The sequence below is a fragment of the Lepidochelys kempii genome, chromosome 11, assembly GCF_965140265.1.
Source record: "Lepidochelys kempii isolate rLepKem1 chromosome 11, rLepKem1.hap2, whole genome shotgun sequence".
Taxonomy (NCBI): domain Eukaryota; kingdom Metazoa; phylum Chordata; order Testudines; family Cheloniidae; genus Lepidochelys; species Lepidochelys kempii.
In genome coordinates this window covers 21,679,925-21,703,538 of record NC_133266.1, presented here as the reverse complement: position 1 = coordinate 21,703,538, position 23,614 = coordinate 21,679,925, and the positions used below count along the sequence as shown (strand labels likewise).

Sequence of the window (23,614 nt, the reverse complement as noted above, 5' to 3'; positions counted from 1 at the left end):
CTTCAGTGGAAAGACTTTCCTTTTTGGAGCTATCTGAAGCTGTGCACCTGGGGTATGCAACTGGAAAAAATGTTTAATTACGTAAAAAAGGTGTATGTGATAATCATTCTGTAGAGAAGTAGGCGTTAATCTATACATTTAGACTCATGCTGTTGAACCTACTTAGTAATTTCTTTAGTACAAAGTATGTTCTCAAATATATTTAAAAACAAGACAGCAGCCCTAAAAGGTAACTAAAAGGCAACTTGCATGGTAACTACAGAGCTGAAGAATTAAAAGTGGCTTAATGTGACTTTTAGTTCTTTGGTGATAGCAAAATTGAAGAGATTAAAAGCCTCAGTCATAAAAAAATGCATCTACTAGTTAAGAGGCTTTTTAATGTATTTAATAAAGTGTGTAATTAAGTTTTTTGAGTTAGGTGAATTTTGGTAATTCATTACAACTTTTTTCTCTTGTGAGCAATTTACCAGCTATAATTTACAAACAGGGCATGTAGCACAAAAAAGTAGACAAAAGACAAAAAGAGCAACCGATCCATCAACACACAAAATACACAACATATGTTTGTAGATATTAAATGCAGTTGCTAAAGTGCACTGAATTTCCAGGTTGCTATTAGATAGAAGTGATATAATGACCCAGAGAGTTTATATTAGAAGGTGCATAGTTCAGCAGAGAGGAGACGTTGTACAGTGGGAGATTTCTTACTCTTTTCCGGCAGCTGCACTCTGAAGAGGCATGTGTGCATGTGGCTCTTCTGAAAATTTTCCTCCCCTATTGATACTGTGTGATTATGCCTTCTTTGTTTTCAATGTGTCCTCAGAGTAACACATTTATGTGTGTGAATGCAGCCTTGTTATTATCTTCCTCTGATTTCTGCCCCCTCCTCTCCTATAAAACTTCCCACTCTCAAAAACCCATATCCACAGCTCCTCCAATAATAACCAGCTTCCCTGCTATAGCATTATTTTTTTAAGGTGTGCCAGGTACATTGCTAAATGTAGTGGATTCTGGGTTCAAGAGCTTGCATCTCCAGCAGCCAAATGTCAACAAAGTTGCTGCTCTTCACCCCCGTCTGTCTCTCTCTGACTCCAAAGTCAGAGGCCGCAAAGGAGGGGAGATGGTGGAGAAAGCAACTTTGGGTGCAAGGACAGTTACCATGATGTCCCGGATCTGTCCCACCCTCACTACTGACCTACTGAATTGAATGGGGCTGGCACATGCAGCTAGTGACTCCCTATAAGCTGTCTGTCTGCTTTCAGCTGCTCCAGTCAGCAGCCAATGACTACTGCAGTAGCTTACAAAGAACAGCTTCTTCTAGTCCTGATGTAGACAGCAACAGACTGCTCCTCAGAGAAACAGAGCCGAATGGTAAATGAAAGGGAAGGGCTCTTTCGGCAGTTAGGGGAGAGAGAGTGCAGCAATTGGAGATTGGAGAGCAGCAGAGGGCAGCAGTTAGGTAATGGGACACCAGTGGAGAAGCCACTGGATGGGGGCAAAGATTAATTTCCCTTTTTTTTTTATTCAGACATTTCAGACTGTGTATCCAGAGTTAGAGTCATTTTAAAATAAAGGAACATTTTGTGTCCTACCTAGTAGCTCTTAGAGTATGACATGAGCTCTGCAGAGGACCTAACCCTTTGCACAGGCTCTCCCATCTGTCACTGACCCTTCGGAAGTGTGGTGTAAAATAACTTAAATGACAACAAAACATAAACCTTTGCATAAGCATTGTCCGAAAACTAGGTGCTTCTAGGACCTCCCTGAAGGACTTCTATAACTCAGAGCCGAGTTGCCTTTGCCCTGCAGAGCATCTCCATTCTCTTTTATATCCTGACAAGGTCGACTGCCTGCATCAGCAATCATTACTCTGCATGTCTGTGGAAGGTTTTAGTGCCCAAGTTTAATCTGTCCTCTAATCTGTCCACCTGTTACATATGGCTTTTGCAACTGGAACCTCTGCTCTTGCACAGCTCCTCACAGGGGCTCCATATTGTGGAAGGAAGGGCATGAAAATAAATGCTAACAGCCCTCAGTGTTTGTTCTACTCTATTGCTTGGCATCTCTTGGATTCTCAAGCAGCCTCAACTGTGACCATTTCTTTCTGATGTGGAATTTGCTACATTATCCATGTTTTTTTAACCTCTAGCCTTCACTATAAAATGGCCATCTATTGCCATTTCTTGTGAAATGTGAATGAGTAGAGCTGATCACAAAACAGGAAAACTTATCACGAACATTTCCATGAAAGATTGCCCCCCCCTTTTTTTTTGTTAATTTCTTGATTTTTTTTGACTAGCTGTGTTAAGATATATGCAAGTATTATTTAAAAGCTATTTTTAATAAAGGAAAAAACATCTACTTGTCCATGCATTACCTAATTTACCTGGAGAAGTCACATCCATAGGAAATAATTGTTGCCAATTATTTAATAACTTTTTAAAAATAGGATTAAGTAATCATATAACTATATAATACCACAGTTACTCAAGTGAATATAAAATTACAAAGGGCAACATTTTCAAAAGTGCTTCAGTGATTTAGAAGACTAAATTCCATTTTCAGAATTGACTTAGGAACTTAGAATCCTAATTTTCATTCTCAGTAAATGGGACTTGTGCTTCTAAGTGCCTAAAACTTACTTCAGAAAATGGGATTTAGGCACTTTTGAAAATTGTACATAAAGGCTCCAATATCTATCTATAGAGTGAAATCCTGACCCCATTGAAGTCAGTGGGAGTTTTGTCATTGATTTCAGTGGGGCCAGGATTTCACTCATATTTTTCATTGCATATGCTATATCCTACATGGAGTAAGAAAAATAGCCCCTTCTTTCCCCTGGTATATAACATTTAGGTACCCTCAGGAGGTTTAGGTCTTCCTCTAATGCATCTGCCATTGGCCACTACTGGAGGCAATATACTGGACTAGATGGAACAGTCCTCTGTTCTCAAATGGTAATTCTTATGTCCCTATAATACTTGTCCTCATAAGGAGAGGGGTATAATATCAGCTTTGAATTAAAAGGAAAATAAGTATTAGGTGGAGAGAGAAGATGTGAGTAAAAGTGAGAGCAGTGAACTGTGCAATGTGATGGCTGTAATGGAATACAGCCAATGTTTGTTCCTGATGTTTTATTGAATAAAGTCTTGTATATATTATCAGTCCTTCAAAAGATAATACAAGTTTCTTCATGTCTATTTTAAGTATTTCAGCAAATGCATATTTCATAAACCTCCACTTATTGCCACAGACTCAAATTGTTTTCAATTTGTCTGTCTGAGTCAAGTTCATATTACATACCCTGATACAGTAAATAGATTTATGGTGAACAGTTGAACATCTGTTTCAAGGAAAACTCTACCCACTGCTCTTAAACCAAAAATCTAAAGGTACAAACAAGAGGGAAACAATTCTTATCTTGTGAAATGCAATTTTAATTACAATTTCCATTTGTGGCCAATGTGTTGGTGATAACTTTCTTGCTGAAAAGGACACCGCTTCTGCTACAAACAGTGTGGAGCCCATTATAGGGCATTGCAAATTAATTTTAAAATGTAAAGTATTTTAGTGTTTAAAATTTAAAATATTTAAGAAAATAAAGTTATTTTATTATAATGAAACCAGGTTAGGAACTGGTTTAAATTGTCTTACGGAAGAATTTCATGCTGCCAGTGTCATAAATGACATTACAATTTTAGCAAGATGATAACAACAATAGAAGACTCAGAAATATTAATTTGAGTGCAAATAAATAAAAGTGTCTTTATTATAAGAGCTTCTCCATGCTCCTGCTATTTGGCTGAATAGAGTAGACACAACTGTCTATTCTAACTTAGCTTTTACCACTCAAGAAAGGGATCTTGGAGTCACTGTGGATAGTTTTCTGAAAACATCTGCTCAATGTGCAGCAGCAGTCAAAAAAGCTAACAGAATGTTGGGAATCATAAGCAAAGGGATAGATAATAAGACAGAAAATATCATAACAGTATGCCCACTTCCTGAATACTGCATGCAGATCTGGTTGGCCCATCTCAAAAAAGATGTATTAGAACTGGAAAAAGTACAGGGAAGGACAACAGAAATGATTAGGGATATGGATATGGATATGAGAAGAGATTAAAAAGACTGGGACTTCTCAGCTTGGAAAAGAGACGCCAAAAGGGGATATGATAGAGGTCTATAAAATCATGACTGGTTTGGAGAAAATGAATAAGGAAGTGTTGTTTCCTCCTTCACATAACACAAGAACCAGGAGTCACCCAATGAAATTAATAGGCAGCAGGATTAAAACAAACAAAAAGAAGTATTTCTTCACACAATACACAGTCAGTCTGTGGAACTTTCTGCCAGAGGACGTTGTGAAGGCCAAAACTATAACAGGGATCAAAAAATCATATGATAAGTTCATGGAGGATAGATTAATCAATGGCTATTATCCAGGATGGGCAGGGGTGCAACACCATGAGCGTCTCTAGCCTCTGTTTTGCCAGAAGCTAGGAGCGGATGACATGGGATGAATCACTCGATGATTGACTATTCTGTTCATTTCCTCTAAAGTACCTGGCATTGGCCACTGCTGGAAGACAGGAGACTGGGCTAGATGGATCATTGGGCTGACCCAGTATGGCCGTTCTTATGTTCTCAACTGTATCTAAGGGAAACTGCACAGGCTTTAAAACAAAAATCTGAAAATTCTTTCAAGGATTCCATCAGAGAAAAAAATATATAGTCACTGTTTTTAAAATGTAACAAAATGTGAAATAACTATCACCTTAATGAGAAAGCAGAACTCCTGGTTTCTGTGCCAGGGGTCAGTGACAAGTACCATAAACAAAGATTTAAAAGAACCATCTCATTATAAATCCATAGTATACTTGAATTTCTTTTTTCCCCCCGATGTAACCCACTCTGGCTGCAAAACCCGAAGGTCTACAGCTCAGATTTTTCAGAATCTTAGGAAGGGAATTTCATTTAAAATACATAACTTCTTTCATTTATATACAATAGACTTTTTCATCTTTTTGCAACTTACATGTGGGTTTTTAAACTTACCGCAAAAAATTTTTCTTTAATTTAATCTTTAAATAAACAATATAGAGCAAGAGCCACAGTTGTATATGTTACATCTTCCATCACACAAATTTTTCTGTAGAAAACTGTGGTAACTTCCTGAAACCTGCTGCTCCACTGGGATCTGTAATTCTGTCAGCACACAGCTACCATATCTGTATTTGTCATGGTATTCTATATTTCATAAAAGCACCCTCATGCAGAGATGTCGCTTCTGGGCAAAACATTAAAAATGATGGAAGTGTCCCAGTTTAAAATAGAGGAGTCTGAATCAGAATTCCTGACCCAGCTGAGATAAATTCATATATTTGAAAAGTCTTTGTAGTTGTACTTGGGTCTTCCCTACTTAAAAGGGAACAAAGCTATCAGGACAGATACTAAGTCATTCACCATTCTTAGTATTTAACACAAGAACTGAATCGCTTATTATATGCCATGGGAATAAATGAAAGTCATTGTATATATTCCAATCATAACAACATCTTGAGCTCTTTAAAATTTTACATCATCTGTTTCGATGGATTAGGCAACAATTCAGTTATTCATATTGCATTTGCACTTTTGATTTAATAATCTCATTTTTTCCTTTGGCAGATGTACAACAAATGGCAATCGACTGGCTCACTGGAAATTTGTATTTTGTGGATCATGTCAATGACAGAATCTTTGTGTGTAATCACAATGGAACTGTGTGCATTACCCTGATTGATCTTGATCTTCAGAACCCTAAGGCAATAGCTGTTGATCCAACATCAGGGTAAGAGTATTGTTCACATAACAAGTTTGTTAAATTATACAATGCATACATGCATGCAAAAAAGTCTAAAACATTTATGTTTTATTTCAGTGCTTGTGCTTTTCAGGCCACACATTTACCTAATATAAACCTTAAATGACAGATTAATTATTAGCTCATGAAACTTCCTTAAAACTTCCCAATGTGATAAGAATGCTACTTCTCTCTAGGAGAGTAAATAATACACCCATTTCATTCAGGTGTTTTGAGATATAATATTTACAGTTATTTATTGAGCTGTTTATTTTGTTGTAAAAAATAGGTACAACAATAATATATATGTAGGCAAAGTGTACATTGAACAGGCTTGCTTCAGTTGTCCCAAGTAATTGCTGAACCATTTTAATAATAGTATGTGTTTTTTGTAACTTTAATATTGCAGGAGAAATGGAAAAATAACTTAGCTCTTCACAAGTTTTCTCCAGTAAATTTTAACCCTTTTTAGAATATAAAGAAAAGGAATGTCACAAACATCTTCCTATATTTTACTCCCTAGTCTGTAGGGGCATTAAGACCTCATCACTAATATGTTTAGGAGCAGATCCAAGCCACCAGACTCTCTTCATGTGCTCCTATTGGGAGTAAGTGAAATATATATATAAACAGTCTGGATTTGCATTTTTGTTGTATAAACACATTTGGAATCATTTGGGGAGGAAAACCTCAGTTAAAATACTGGCCACTAAAAACCCTTTACCTTATAACCACTACAAGCTAGAAAAAGTTTTCAAGCAAAATGATGAAGTAGGATGCATCACTGAGCATGGAAGAACTGTTGTTTAAGATGTAAATTTCAATGAGGTTTTTGGAGTGGCTGTTTTGTCCTCGTTATTGTTTTATTAGTCTGCAGGTAGTTCAGTATGAAATGAATGGTGGAATATGCCCTAAACTGCCATAAGCCTCTGCTCAATAAATAGGAAAATATTTACTGAAGAAACAGCTTGTCATCCATATGTGGACTTTTGTTACTCTTTACTTAAATCCTGATAGAATATTAAGATGCATCATCACAATGGGCTTAATTTTGACAAGAACAGCTTGCATGTAAACTTTGCAAAGGAAGCTGTATAATATAATTCCTGAATATAGCTGTATTTCTATTGGCAACAGATGGTAAACTTGACTCAGTCTGACTGCAGTGATGTTTCAAAAAGACATTAGTGAAAGAAGTTGTATTTAAACCGATTTGTTTAGTAATTCTCATAAGAAAGAACTGGAGGTTTTCAAATGGGCTAACAGCAGCCTTTTCAACTACATTTGCTTACATCTTTTGTGCTGGATTTGCTAGTTGAATTCCAAAATAGTTATTAAATAATCTTGTCTGTCAAAAACATCGGAATTGAATTGAATCTGGGAGGCAGTGACCATGAGTTGGTTGAGTTCAGGATCCTGACGCAGGGAACAAAGGTAAGCAGCAGGATACGGACCCTGGACTTCAGGAAAGCAGACTTCGACTCCCTCAGGGAACGGATGGCCAGGATCCCCTGGGGGACTAACTTGAAGGGGAAAGGAGTCCAGGAGAGCTGGCTGTATTTCAAGGAATCCCTGTTGAGGTTACAGGGACAAACCATCCCGATGAGTCGAAAGAATAGTAAATATGGCAGGCGACCAACTTGGCTTAATGGTGAAATCCTAGCGGATCTTAAACATAAAAAAGAAGCTTACAAGAAGTGGAAGGTTGGACATATGACCAGGGAAGAGTATAAAAATATTGCTCGGGCATGTAGGAATGTTATCAGGAGGGCCAAATCGCACCTGGAGCTGCAGCTAGCCAGAGATGTCAAGAGTAACAAGAAGGGTTTCTTCAGGTATGTTGGCAACAAGAAGAAAGCCAAGGAATGTGTGGGCCCCTTACTGAATGAGGGAGGCAACCTAGTGACAGAGGATGTGGAAAAAGCTAATGTACTCAATGCTTTTTTTGCCTCTGTTTTCACTAACAAGGTCAGCTCCCAGACTGCTGCGCTGGGCATCACAAAATGCGGAAGAGATGGCCAGCCCTCTGTGGAGATAGAGGCGGTTAGGGACTATTTAGAAAAGCTGGACGTGCACAAGTCCATGGGGCCGGACGAGTTGCATCCGAGAGTGCTGAAGGAATTGGCGGCTGTGATTGCAGAGCCACTGGCCATTATCTTTGAAAACTCGTGGCGAACCGGGGAAGTCCCGGATGACTGGAAAAAGGCTAATGTAGTGCCAATCTTTAAAAAAGGGAAGAAGGAAGATCCTGGGAACTACAGGCCAGTCAGCCTCACCTCAGTCCCTGGAAAAATCATGGAGCAGGTCCTCAAAGAATCAATCCTGAAGCACTTGCATGAGAGGAAAGTGATCAGGAACAGCCAGCATGGATTCACCAAGGGAAGGTCATGCCTGACTAATCTAATCGCCTTTTATGATGAGATTACTGGTTCTGTGGATGAAGGGAAAGCAGTGGATGTATTGTTTCTTGACTTTAGCAAAGCTTTTGACACGGTCTCCCATAGTATTCTTGTCAGCAAGTTAAGGAAGTATGGGCTGGATGAATGCACTATAAGGTGGGTAGAAAGCTGGCTAAATTGTCGGGCTCAATGGGTAGTGATCAATGGCTCCATGTCTAGTTGGCAGCCGGTATCAAGTGGAGTGCCCCAAGGGTCGGTCCTGGGGCCGGTTTTATTCAATATCTTCATAAATGATCTGGAGGATCGTGTGGATTGCACTCTCAGCAAATTTGCGGATGATACTAAACTGGGAGGAGTGGTAGATACGCTGGAGGGGAGGGATAGGATACAGAAGGACCTAGACCAATTGGAAGATTGGGCCAAAAGGAATCTGATGAGGTTCAATAAGGATAAGTGCAGGGTCCTGCACTTAGGACGGAAGAACCCAATGCACAGCTACAGACTAGGGACCGAATGGCTAGGCAGCAGTTCTGCAGAAAAGGACCTAGGGGTGACAGTGGACGAGAAGCTGGATATGAGTCAGCAGTGTGCCCTTGTTGCCAAGAAGGCCAATGGCATTTTGGGATGTATAAGTAGGGGCATAGCGAGCAGATCGAGGGACGTGATCGTTCCCCTCTATTCGACATTGGTGAGGCCTCATCTGGAGTACTGTGTGCAGTTTTGGGCCCCACACTTCAAGAAGGATGTGGATAAATTGGAGAGAGTCCAGCGAAGGGCAACAAAAATGATTAGGGGTCTGGAACACATGAGTTATGAGGAGAGGCTGAGGGAGCTGGGATTGTTTAGCCTGCAGAAGAGAAGAATGAGGGGGGATTTGATAGCTGCTTTCAACTACCTGAAAGGGGGTTCCAAAGAGGATGGCTCTAGACTGTTCTCAATGGTAGCAGATGACAGAACGAGGAGTAATGGTCTCAAGTTGCAGTGGGGGAGGTTTAGATTGGATATTAGGAAAAACTTTTTCACTAAGAGGGTGGTGAAACACTGGAATGCGTTACCTAGGGAGGTGGTAGAATCTCCTTCCTTAGAGGTTTTTAAGGTCAGGCTTGACAAAGCCCTGGCTGGGATGATTTAACTGGGAATTGGTCCTGCTTCGAGCAGGGGGTTGGACTAGATGACCTTCTGGGGTCCCTTCCAACCCTGATATTCTATGATTCTATGATTCTATGAATTATTTTCCTTGAAATAAAGAACACAGATCTTTTTTGGAACAAAACTGTCATACAGGAATATCATATATGTTAACAAATCTCCCTTTGAACATCAATATCTTTCTTTCCTCTACCCTTCCCATTTTTCACTGTCATGATATCAAAGGTCCTCAATTTTGCAAAGAGTTTCAGAGTAGAAAAGCCTCATGGTGTTTGCACTTAGTCTCTGAAGGATTCCTGTGGCTTTGATAGCTGTTTAAATATAATTCTGTCATGTATCATTTATTGGAATAGGGTATTAACTTTTTTATATTTAATGAGTGTTCTGTACACTGAAGTCACGTATATTGTACATGTACGTTGTATGGGTGTTCTATACTTACTTTCAAGAACATTTTTCTCAATTACACACATAAGAGATCGTATTTATTTTGTAGGTTGTCTTATCCATCCCTCTTGCAAGCACAGGAAGTTTCCTTACATTTTAAATCTGACTTCAAACTACTATGAAATATTTTTTTAAGCAACAAAGCTTCTCTCAGTTCCACTGTCAGAACATTCCACTGTCTTTTCCTTTGCTTAAGTCCATCCCATTATTCCTCGAAACAGTTTCACTCCCACTGTTGTGTTTTTTCACCCTCCACACAAACATAGGCCAAAAATGTTTGCAGTGTTCCAAGTGTGGTCCAACTGGTACCATACACAATACAACTTGATTTTGTACAGCATCTTTCATACAGTATCGCATAACCCTTTACTGTATCCCAAAGTGCTTTACTGTATTAAATAATACAATACAGAAGACAGTCTATTAGTCATAACATTTATATATTTCTGGTGCAAAAATAAACAGTGTCTTAACAGTTTTAGATTTTTTAAATAATTATGTGAAGACTTAATCTAATTAATACATTAAAACATTTCTTTTAATGCTATAGGGTCAACTTGTGTCCTCTAATGGAAGAAACCACAGGTGGGAGTCTTAGCAGGGAGGAAAACTCTAAAGTTCCCTTTGCAGACATCTCCCCCAAATGGTTACATGAGCAGTGGGAAAGGGGGTTCTTTTCCTCCCACGGAACGAAGAAGGATTCAGCTTTCCATGGAAGATTCCTTCATGGAATCTTCAGATCCTAGAAGATCCATGCAGAGGCCATAGTCTCCACTGGGGCCATAGTCTCCACTGGCAGAGTGGAATCCCTGGACCCAGGGCTTCCTTTAGTGGCATTCTGAGGTGGAGAGGAGCATCGGAAAAGTTAGTAGAGTCTCAAGCTCTATTCGCTCTCCTGCAGATTCATTATGGGGCATGGGAAGAGATGAAGGGCATCACCCCATTATTGAATAGCATCACTTTCAATACCATGTACAGTAGCGTAATATAGCAGTCTTTTCATTCAGAATACTAATATTGCGAACATTACCTATTTGTGGCATCAGTTAGTGATAACATTTATTTGCTGATGTAAAAATAAAACAGCGCACACTGCTAATTAAATTAAAGATCCAGCCTCAGATTTATATTGAAGTAACTTGAAATGCATTGTTATTTGGTGGTCTGTAGTCCTTGTCCGCAAAAGTGCCCCAGCCAACACTCTCATTTCCTGTGAGCAGCTGGATCTGGGCAGCAGCAACAACACGGAGAAAGACGCTGAAGCAAGCAAGTGTTCATGCAGTAGCCTGGTAGTTACTGTGGCCTGGCCATGGGGATGAGGGGCTGGCTGGGGCTGTTGGAGGGGTGAGGACTGGGAGAGCAAGAGAAAGGGAGCTGAGGGGTAAGGCTGGGAAGGGGAGGAGAGGGAAGGGGAAGGGGGAGCAAGGGTAATCCCAAAAAAGACAAAATGCAGATTACCTTAGTGAAATGTTTGGGAACAACTACCCTAGCAGACCCCTGCTCCATTGCCAGCTTCTTTATACTCCTGCCAGCCAAGAGGAAAGGCCATGTGAATCTATGATTACATGGGTGCTGTTGCTCTTCTGGTGGTATCTCTGAATGGCCAAGAGGCATGCTTTTCTTTTTTCTCCTGTATTTCAAGCTAATATTTTAAATATATATTTTTAATTACTTCAATATCAAAGTAGTATTTCTATGTCAATGTATCATAATATTGTATTCTTATCTGTCTCATAATGATTTGGTTTTATTTTGTCTTTATTGAAAATTGTATAATAACTCATAAAAGGTACAGATATATGGAAGTGTATTGTAAATTGAGCACCAAGTGATTGAGGCACATACAAGTGTGTGTATTACTGTCTAAAAGCAGCTGATATTTATACACCTGGTACATATAATTACAAAACATATAATTTTATATTCTAATATAAAACCTACACTATTCCCATAAAATATTATGTAGGTGCTCCCATAAGAAATTCTCCAAATTGCAGTGATCTTCAGTGTATTTGCTCTCATAACCTGTTTTCCAGTCATAGCAAATACCTAACTGTTGAATGTATTAATATTAATACTATTAAGTACGGACAGTGTGCTTGGAACTATGCTAGATGCAGAATCCTTGCCCTGGGCAGAGGAACTTATCAATAGCAAAACTCCCATAATGACAGGTTTCAGAGTAACAGCCATGTTAGTCTGTGTTCGCAAAAAGAAAAGGAGTACTTGTGGCACCTTAGAGATTAACCAATTTATTTGAGCACGAGCTTTCTTGAGCTACGGCTCACTTCATCGGATGCATACCGTGGAAACTGCAGAAGACATTATATACACACAGAGACCATGAAACAATACCTCCTCCCACCCCACTGTCCTGCTGGTAATAGCTGGTAATAAGCTATTACCAGCAGGACAGTGGGGTGGGAGGAGGTATTGTTTCATGGTCTCTGTGTGTATATAATGTCTTCTGCAGTTTCCACGGTATGCATCCGATGAAGTGAGCCGTAGCTCACGAAAGCTCGTGCTCAAATAAATTGGTTAGTCTCTAAGGTGCCACAAGTACTCCTTTTCTTTTTGCGAAAACTCCCATAGGGGTCTTACTGTCTAGCTTAAACTTTTTTCTTCTTTGCTTTTGTGGGTTTTGTGCTTTGCTTTTGTGAGTTTTAATTGTTGTACTATGTACCAGAAAACCTTGACAGATTCACAGCTATAGGCACAACACGGGCAAAAACTGTCTCATGCTGTCCAGGCCAGGATGTTTCCTTCCTATTTTGGAGAAGACCCTCTCTAGGAGTGAGAGAATGGTTGAATCATCTTGTCTGTTAAATTATTTGCTTCGCTGGTGAGATGGTCAACAAGCATACCAGCTGTAGTGGTTTTTATGATATGATCATCTGTGCACTTGGAAGTGGACTGGGACCACCAAACTCTTTTCACATATGATGCTGAAAGTGCCAAAGCCTTCATTCACTACCGAGTGATGCAGGAGTTGAGCTTTCGAACTAGAAATGAAAGGCTCTGATATCATGCTACCTGTTGAGCCATCAAATTCCTTCTATTTGGAATTATTGCATTACTTGTGTTAAATGTGTTGATTTTGGTTGGGAGGTAAGCATTTCCACCATGAGAAATGTCTTCCATTATTAGTTTACTCCTGCATGTATCTTCTAGAAATGCAGTGTGAAAAGTGAGTTCTCCAGACAAACAAACAACAGAAGAGGAAATACTAATAAAAAATGAAAACAATTATTTATCCTTGTAGGCTTTGTGCAGGACTGCCCTTTATCTTCTATTTCAATTACTTTCCAAAAGAAGAATACATTTTACAATGTAGCTCTGGGATTTGTGTTATGGGGCACTTACCAAAGGAGAAAATTAAGTATCATATATTCTGAGTACTTTTTTGTAAACAATTTAAATTTGTCAGTGATGGATATATTTGGGGGAGAAAAAGAGAACAGTCCTAGTAAAAAAAATAAATTAAAGAGCAGGAAAAAAATGGAGAAAAATGTTTTATAATAGTACATTGCCTCTCCAGTTCCATCAGAACGAGAGCATTAGCTGCTTCTGCCACCAGCTCATAGAACTGACAAATAGTACTGAAGGGACCCCTTTCTTTTCTGGGCGAGAAACACAAGCTATACCTGTCACTGTTGTCCCTCATCTTCTCTCTTGCAAACTGGTGTAGATCTGATGCTTTTGTTTCATGTGAAACAAGTATGCATTATGTTTTCATGGTTTAATTTGTAGTCATGGTCCTCTGAATGTACTGCTGCTGTGCACGGGGAGTATTTTTTTTCCAGGAACTCCAGCTAATTCCTCCCTTGTACAAGTAGCATATTCATAAGACCACACCTGTAATTGCCTTGAACATTTAATTTAGTTGAAAGGCAATGCATTTAAAACTGAAAAAAATGTGGCCTCATGGATAGAACACTGGACTGGGACTCAGAAGACATGTGTTGTTTCCAACTCTGCTACTGGTCTGCTATATGACCTTGGGAAAGTCATTTAATCTCTCTGTAATTTGTAACTACTATCTGTAAACTGGAGTTAAGGAAACTCATCAACTTTTGTCAAGTGCTTTGAGATCTATGGATGAAAAGCACTATATAAGAGCTAAAGGAGTACTTGTGGCACCTTAGAGACTAACCAATTTATTTGAGCATAAGCTTTCGTGAGCTACAGCTCACTTCATCGGATGCATACTGTGGAAAGTCATCAGATGAATGCATCCTATGAAATGAGCTGTAGCTCACGAAAGCTTATGCTCAAATAGATTGGTTAGTCTCTAAGGTGCCACAAGTACTCCTTTTCTTTTAGCGAATACAGACTAACACGGCTGTTACTCTGAGACCTATATAAGAGCTAGATAGTATTATTTATTTATTTTATTAAACAATGCATACTGCCACAAGCTATGGAGGGCAAGAGTTTACTTAGTAGGACTTGAAGAAGAATTAGATAATTTATATGGATGATGAGAACATACACAGTTGCATTAACTAGAATAAAAACAGAGGTATATAATCCCTCATACTACAGGGCATAAGCCACCCCCTACTGGGCAGTGGGGAAGGTGAAAGAGGATAGCAGGAGATCATTGTTCTTGGGAGGTATAGTTTTTCCTTGGAGAGAAGATTATACACATCTGTTGTTTGGTGTGGTTTTTTTTTTTTTCCATTTCAATATACATAATTCTATACACCCACATATAATATATATATGTGTGTTTTGGTTTACTTATCCATACATAATAGTGTATATAATAACTTTGTCTTTATTATATTTTATATGTTTGAGAGAGAGAATGAATTTTAAGGAGAATTTTGAATGCAGAGGAGGAGGCAGACACTTATCTAGATGCTGCATGATTGACTGGAGAGGTAGGAAGTTGAGCACAATGAAGAAAGCCCCAGAAGAAGAGCGAACCCAAGAGGAGGGAGCTACAGACTATGTCAAAAGTAGCTGGTAGACTGTAGAATGTAGAGATGGAAGGGCCCTTGGAAGGTTGTTTAGTCTATCCCAGTGCTCTGAGGTCAGATTAAATCTAGGTAGAAGGAGGATAAAGAAGAAACCCTTGGAATTGATCTGGAATAGATCATTGATGTCATTCATGACAGTGGAGGGGGCAAAAATGAGATTTGAGTAGATTCCATGAAGACAGTTGGAGGAGAGAGTCACAACATTCATTAGAGAGGACAAGTTCAAAAGTTCACCTGCCTTTCAGGGTTATTTAAACAGTGTTGTTTTTTAGGACCTGTGCCCCTAAATCCAGTAGAGGCTATCACTTTTTATTCTTTTCTCATCTTCCTCTCTTGTTGTCTGCAGCTCCTTTGACAGAGCCACAGGACTTGGGAAAGAGCCCTGAATTGATAAATGAGTAGGTTTTTATTTTCCAACATCCAAGATTTTCTTAATTAAAGACAAAGTTTTATAGTAATTTGTAAATAGCAAAAACATTAGTATTTTAATAAAGCTCTATTATTAAACTGCCCAGTGCTTTTTCTAGCTCTAAAGCAAATTCAAAGGGCTGCCTTTAAGGAACATATATTGTACAATAACTGTAAAAGTTTTGAAGGTGACCTTTAAAGAGGAGAAATGTTTATGCTTTCTTTAAAAAACTTCTTTATGATGTCTAATAAAACACTGGAATTTTTTATTATTATTTTATCTTTGGCATTACAATGCAGCTGTTGCTGCCTTTTTTTGTTTGTTTGAAGACTAAGTAACAACACAGTGAAGCTCAAAGAGCTGAGAAGGGAAGGGATTTTAGTCAGACTATATAAAACTCTTTGATTTTTGTTTGCTTTGATTAACACCTCTTTAAAGCAGACGACTGGTAAACACCTAAATGAACAGACTTCTTTGCAAGATTCAAAACTCTGCCACTTCAACTAGAGGTTGAGAAAGTTCCAGTTTCAGTTTGTATGGTCCTCCAGAGAGTTATCTGCGGGCGGGGGGGAGTTTAGGTTAAAAAAACAGAAAATGTAATCTTACATTCTTCTGTTTATTTTTAATTAAAAAGAAGCCTTTTTGGATGGAAACCCATTTTTATTCCTTTGTATATCTCTTTCAAACTTCCTTCAAGTCCCAGGCTTCAATGAGACTTTGTTCCTTACTGGGCAGTGTGGCAGGTGTAGATCTGCTTTGTCAGAAACCAGACTTGATGACGATGATACTGTTGGTGAATTGTCAGTGAATATCCAAAAGCAGCATGTACTATCATTTTTTCTTCCTATTTTTCCTGAAGCTTCATGACATTGCTTGCATGCAGATGCAAACGCAGAAAATGACAGAGGGACTTCTATTAGTCCTCAGATGAGCTCAAAAAATCCTTTGATTTATAAACATGAAAAGAAGCAAACTGAAACAGATGTGAGATACAATTTAAAGTAACCCATCTAAAAATGTTAGCATGAAAAGCAAATATTCTCAGTCAGCAATGAAATAGTAGGATCCAAAATATCATATACATTATGTAACTGTACATAAATGGAAACCCATTAACAGGACTGTGTTAATGGCTGGATCAAGGTGACTGTTTACCCTACTCAAGGCAGGGCTCAGAGACTGAATTTGGACAAGTCCAATACATGCAGTTGTCAAACAATATTTTATGTGAAGTTGCCTAGTTTCTCTTCTGTTGTGCGTGTCTGTCTGATCAATTACATTGTGTTAAGTGTGAGGTCACTGACCTTAACTTCAAAGCCAGATGTTTACTACGACCTTGTTAACTAAATGCTGTGTCCTTAAATATGGGATCCAAAACAAGTTTTACCCAAAGAGCCGCATAAAATTTGAATAATAAAACATAGGGTGAATGACAAATTAACTTTTCTCCAAGCACTGATCACAAAACTTTGAGGAAATAAAGCAAAATGAACAGTATCAGCATTGCCATTAAACCAGTTTAAACATTTCTCCCCCGCATCCCCAACAGAAGATCCTGTTGAATGTCTGACTTTGTCATTTGTGGAGAGCAGAAGGCAAGTTATACAGTAACTGACATCACATCTCTCATAAAGTGAAGTCAAGTAACTTTTCTCTGTCCCAGCATGTACACACTAGTTATTAATAGATTTTAACCAAACTGTTGCTACCGAAAAACAATTTGACTCACAGATGTCCCTGTTACTGCCACTGGGCCAGACAGCAAGTTTAGTCCCTGTTTCAATGCAGAAAATGACTCTTCCCCTTTCCGAGGGCTTGTCAGGTAACATGAAGGGCTCGGCAACATCCCAGCAGTTTTATTGTTACAATAGTTTCTTCTTGTAGTTGTGAATTCCTCTGCCTTGGAATGAAAGACCGTTTGTATTTTCTCTGCACTTGTAAACAATGACAAATGTGGTGCATTTGCCATAACCAAAGCCAGCTTCTAATAGGCAAAAATTGCTTTTCCAGGGCAGGGGATCAGGAACACAGCATAATATATTTTGCACTTTGGCCAAATTTTATGAATACTATTACAAATAAAAAATGGGAACATTTGCATAACTAATACATGTATTCTAATACATAACTAATACAGGTAGTTGTTGCTTGAGGTGTTTGAAGAATCATCTATGAGGCTCCCACAAAACAACTGGCTTTTTATATGGTATCTGTAGTGCAGATAATTGTTAACAAAATCACTATCACAACAAATTGAGCTGGTTGGACCAATTTAACTATTTTGGTAGAAAATCACACCCCTAGCCCAAGTAATTAATTGGAACAAACCAAGCCAAACCTTTATCTGTGTTCCTGGGTGTTTGAGAAGGGCTAAGAGGTGTTTGTTGGTCTGAGTCTCTTGAAAGGGCAAGATATTTTTCTATTTGGTATTTGATTGCCTGATGAATTGATTATTTTGATACTGGGGTGGGTGAGAGGTGCTTTTTTTTCATCTGTCATTTTAGATACTACTTAAAATCTATAGTTTAAAAATTAATATCTAAGCCAGAATTTTCAAACCTGGGAGCCTAATGTTAGCTTACTTAGGCCTCTAAATAAAGGGGCCTGATTTTCAAAGGTGCTGAGCATTTGCAGGTCCCGGTGGAATCAGTGGCAGGTGGGGTTGTTTAGCACCTTTGAGGATCAGGTCACTTTTATTTATGTGTATTCCATGTGTGTGTGTCTATCTATATAATGCACACATTTCCTATAAAAAGAACAGGAGTACTTGTGGTACCTTAGAGACTAACCAATCTATTTGAGCATAAGCTTTCGTGGGCTACAGCCCACTTCATGGGATGCATAGAATGGAACATATAGTAAGAAGGTGTGTGTATATATATATACACATACAGAGAAGGTGGAAGTTGCCATACAAACTGTAAGAAGCTAATTAATTATCCATTATTATAATACATCTGATGAAGTGAGCTGTAGCTCACGAAAGCTCATGCTCAAATAAATTGGTTAGTCTCTAAGGTGCCACAAGTACTCCTTTTCTTTTTGCGACTACAGACTAACAGGGCTATTACTCTGAAACCTAATTAATTAAGATGAGCTATTATCAGCAGGAGAAAAAAACTTTTGTAGTGTTAATCAAGATGGCCCATTTAGACAGTTGACAAGAAGGTGTGAGGATTCTTAACTTAGGGAAATAGATTCAGTGTGTGTAATGACCCAACAACTCCCAGTCTCTATTCAAACCCAAGTTAATGGTATCTAGTTTGCACATTAATTCAAGCTCAGCAGTTTCTCTTCGGAGTCTGTTTTTGAAGCTCTTCTTACTATATGTTCCATTCTATGCATCCGATGAAGTGGGCTGTAGCCCACGAAAGTTTATGCTCTAATACATTTGTTAGTCTCTAAGGTGCCACAAGTACTCCTGTTCTTTTTGCAGATACAGACTAACACGGCTGCTACTCTGAAACCTGACATTTCCTATAGCACAAGCTGCATTAAAATTGTAGAAACCTCAGTATTTCTTTATGTCATAGGCAAAGCCCATGCACAAGATTTCAGCTTAGTGGGTTCCCATGGCATATCTGACACACTGAATAGCTATAGAGCTTTTTACCCATAGTGTAAATTATCGGCGGAGCTGGTAGCATGGCCTATTATTAAGGTTGCTTGATGTTTCCCATTATGAAACCCTCTTTTCAGATGCTTATAACTTTGCCAAATTTTATTTGGACTGAAATTTTCCATACCTGAAGTCTGCCAGATGTCTTTCCATTTTTTTGGTAAGTTTCTGCTAAAACAGCTTGACTGTATGTCACAGTCGGTTTAGCAGGTTCTGAGAAAGAGGCTAGGGAAAAAAATATTACAACTGTTTTTCTGAAGCTCTAATGGCTCCATGCCGTCGAGCAAGGGTTTAATATTTGGGAGGGGTTGTTGCCTTTGTGTTAGGGATCTTTTGGCATCCTAATGAAAATTCACCCAAAGACAGGGACATGTTCATTAGAGACTTGTTAGCATTTGGCAGCTAAATTCTCTGAAGATTCCATCTGCAATGAATATATTACAGCCTGAGGATGAAGAGGCTGATTGGGACTTTCCCTACAATTTCCTGGCTGCTTGGAGTTACTGGCACCTGCCTTAGAAACTCAGAGCAGGGAAGAACAGGAGTACTTGTGGCACCTTAGAGACTAACAAATTTATTTGAGCATAAGCTTTTTTAGGCTACAGCCCACTTCATCAGACACATAGAATGGAACATATAGTAAGAAGATATACATACTACAGAGAACATGACAAGGTGGAAGTTGCCATACCAACTCTAAGAGGCTAATTAATTAAGATAAGCTATTATCAGCAAGAGAAAAAAAAACTTTTGTAGTGATCATCAAGATGGCCTATTTCAGACAGTTGACAAGAAGGTGTGAGGATACTTAACATAGGGAAATAGATTCAATTTGTGTAGTGACCCAACCACTCCCAATCTCTATTCAAGTCCAAGTTAATGGTATCTAGTTTGCAAATTAATTCCAGTTCAGCAGTTTCTTGTTGGAGTCTGTTTTTGAAGCTTTTCTGTTCTCTAAGGTGCCACAAGTACTCCTGTTCTTTTTGTGGATACAGACTAACACGGCTGCTACTCTGAAACTTGTCACTGGAGCAGGGAAGCTCTCTCTCTCTCTCTGTTAGTGCTGAGACAAGGAGGAGAAGAATGAGGAGGCAGACTTATTTGAATGCAAAGGCACCCCAGATGAATTTGGTGAGGGGAGGGAGAGGTGGTGGATAAGAGCAGGAGGGGAGAGGGAATTTCAAGAGACAAAATGTGGTGGGGAGCAGAGAGGGAAAGGGAGGGACATGAACTGGGGCAAATAGGTGCAGAGGAACAGGAGCTGGAGCATGTGGGTAGTAGATAGGAACAGTGGGGAATGGGACAGGAGGCATAGTGCAGAAGTGTCTACAACCAGTGGAGCATACTCCCCTAAGAACCTAGAATTGAACCCAGGAGTCCCGAGTATAAACTTCGCTCTGCTGTCAGCAAATAGCTGTGAAACCCATGCAAAGTGAGTGTTGTCTACCTCTAACTCTACCTCTACTATTACCAGTTACTTTGTTAGTGCAAGTGGTGGAGCTCTATGCTATAGATCGAAGGGTTCAAATCCTGCTGATGCCCAAAGTTGGGGATCAGCATGATTCTACATGATAACATTTCTGTTTTTTTTTTCAGTTTTTCAAATAAGGAAATTACATTTTAGAAAGACCATTAAAAGAACGTTAAGGTTGCAAAGTCAAGCATTTAAAAGTTAGGAAACACCAGTCTTAAGGTTGCCTGTGCAACCTTAATTCAGTCCTCTTCTCATATACATTTTGATATAGTCTTCAATTACATGATCACATACTACTTTTTCCACTGCATCCCTGCTTCATTCAGTGCACAGGATGGACTGTGCTCTAGGGCTTGTCTATACCACGCAGCTTTTAGCGACAAGGCTGTGTCGACACAGCCTTGTCACTAAAAGTCAGAGTGTGTATGTAAACACTCTTTGTTTGTACTTTGTCAGCACTTTTGCTGACAGAATACTTCCAGCCCCATGAGCGAGCGGCGTTAGCTTTGTCAGCAGGAGATCGCTCCTGCTGACAAAGCCGCGTTCACGCTGCCACTTGCGAAGGCAAAACTTTTGTCTTTCGCAGGGGGGCTTTTTTAAGTACCCATGGAAGACAAAAATTTTGTCAACAACTTTGCGGTGTAGACATACCCCTAGAAATGAATCAGGTTTTTATAGTGAAGTAGACTGTTTTCTGTAGGACTCCCTGCCTCATTTGTTGTATAAGTTGTAAGGTGTGTAGTGAGGGAGTTTGGGGATTGCAGGAAGAGATAAGATTGCCTCTTGGTTAAGGAAGATGCCACACACTGGAGAATTGGATTCTATCACTATGCTTTCCACAGAATTCTGATATGGTGCTAGGCAAGTCATATCAATCAAACTTTTTTTTACAAACCGCCACTAATTGAGCATTCCTCATTTTATGGATGCCCAACCTGAGATACCTGGGGCTAGATTTACAAAAGAGCTGAGCATTCACAGCTGCATTTGAAGTCATTTGGATCTTTGCTTTGAACATATAAAGTGATATAAAAATGGTAAGTACTCTGAAGAAATCAGTCCCCAAGTACATCAAGGTGGGCAGGCACTTTTGACAATTTTGGCCTTAATCTCTCAGTTCCCAATCTGTAAAATGGGAATAATGTTGACATTTACTGTCAGAGGAGTTTAAAGCACTCAGATACTATGGTGAGAGCACCACAGAAATGGCCATTAGTAAATTAATAATATTGCACTCAGTGCAGGGTTTGGATGTGTGCATTTTATAAGGCATGGGGACAGATATTGTATAAAGGGGGTAAAAGGAAATACAACCATGCCCTTTCACTTAATGAGGTAGGGGCCCTTTGCAAAAAAATATCATCATCATGTAATTAAAGACTATATTTTAATCCATACACAAAAGGGTACTTAGTTAAACTTGCAGGAATAACTTTAATTCTGGATTTCTCAATTTTTGAATCTTTGACTTTGCAACCATAACATTCTTTTAATGTAATTTTTTGGCTGTATGGATATCTACAATCTATCCTGAAGGACGATCCCTCACTCTCACAGACTTTGGGAGACAGGCCAGTTCTCGCTTACAGACAGCCCCCCAACCTGAAGCAGATATTCACCAGCAACTACACACCACACAACAAAAACACCAACCCAGGAACCAAACCCTGCAACAAACCTCAGTGCCAACTCTGTCCACATATCTATTCAAGGGACACTATCACAGGACCTAACCACATCAGCCACACCATCAGGGGCTCGTTCACCTGCACATCTACCAATGTGATATATGCCATCATGTGCCAGCAATGCCCCTCTGCCATGTACATTGGCCAAATTGGACAGTCTCTACTTAAAAGAATAAATGGACACAAATTCAAAAACCAGGTGGAGAACACTTCAATCTCTCTGGTCACTCGCTTAAAGACCTAAAAATGGCAATTCTTCAACAAAAAGCCTTCAAAAACAGACTCCAATGTGAAACTGCAGAACTGGAATTAATTTGCAAACTGGACATCATCAAATTAGGCCTGAATAAAGACTGGGAGTGGTTGGGTCATTACAAAACCTAATTTCCCCCATACTAATTTCCCCCTTCTGTTACTCACATCATCTTGTCAACTGTTTGAAATGGGCCACTCTCATTACCACTACAAAAGTGATTTTTCCTCCCTTGGTATCCTACTGTTAATTAAATTGTCTTGTTAGACTGACCTCTCACTTGGTAAGGCAACTCCCATCTTTTCATGTGCTGTGTATTTATACCTCCTACTCTATTTTCCACTCCATGCATCTGATGAAGTGGGTTCTAGTGCATGAAACTAAAATAAATTTGATAGTCTCTAAGGTGCGAAAAGGACTCCTCGTTTTTAATGGATTCTAAGTTATTTAACGGACTATAGAGAACTGTACACATGCTATATTAACTTTTTCTCTAGTTAAGGAAAAAAGTCTCACAAAACATATTTGTTATTTAGAAATATTTATCTTTCATTTCACTGAGCACAATTTTTAGTAATTTCTTTTCCTACTTCTTTTTCTTTCTAAAATATGTCTATGTCAAATGAAATTTGTGTATTAGAAGGTACAGAGAGCAACAGATGCTAAGTGTTCAGAGGGAGAATTCTCCTGTATGCGGGCACCCTCATCTTGCTGCTGTGAGGATGCACTAAATCCACAGTTATTGCGAATCAGTCCTATGCAGTTTCTAACAGTGAATTTGTGATTGACCCTTTTGTAAGGAGAACAGACTGTTTCTTCGTGCAAAAATATTACTTGGTATATTCATCTGGCTAGCCAGTAAAAGCTCACCCACTATACAAATGTTACCTGCAACTTCTGGTTTTGAATCAATTTTATTTAATGACTTCCGATTCACATATCAACTTTTCTTTGGGAGAGAGAGAGAAAAACTGCCACTTAACTCTTTTTAGAATAATACCTTTAACTTGCTAATGTATCAAGATTTGTATTAAAAGTTCCTTATCAAATTGCCCCACTTTAATGTGCTTCTATTATGTTAATGTAATCAGATTTACTGTAGATTTTTTTAAAAGGTGAGAGTGAGGAAAATATGAGGGATACTGCAACAGAAATGAAGAAAGAGCAGCAAAGATACAGAATGGAACTAAAATGAAAAGCAGAAGGGAAAAACACATACAGGCAAGAGTAATTGCACATAGCAACGTAAAAGAATATAGAGAGAACCAAGGAAGGAAATATTTAAGCATAATGTACTCCTGGGCAATTCTGCAGCAAAAATTTAAAAATTATGCACCAAAAATTAAACA

The 23,614-nt window shown here is 38.9% G+C and overlaps 1 protein-coding gene across 11 annotated transcripts in view; it reads left to right on the top strand.

Moving 5' to 3' along the window:
- Nucleotides 1-23,614, top strand: part of LRP1B (LDL receptor related protein 1B) — a 1,327,274-nt gene that overhangs the window by 611,406 nt on the left and 692,254 nt on the right. For all 11 annotated transcript variants that reach the window (XM_073305381.1, XM_073305383.1, XM_073305382.1 and 8 more), the window contains one exon: nucleotides 5,668-5,830. In XM_073305381.1, coding sequence (XP_073161482.1) covers nucleotides 5,668-5,830 — 163 coding nt within the window. The remainder of the gene's footprint in view (nucleotides 1-5,667; nucleotides 5,831-23,614) is intronic.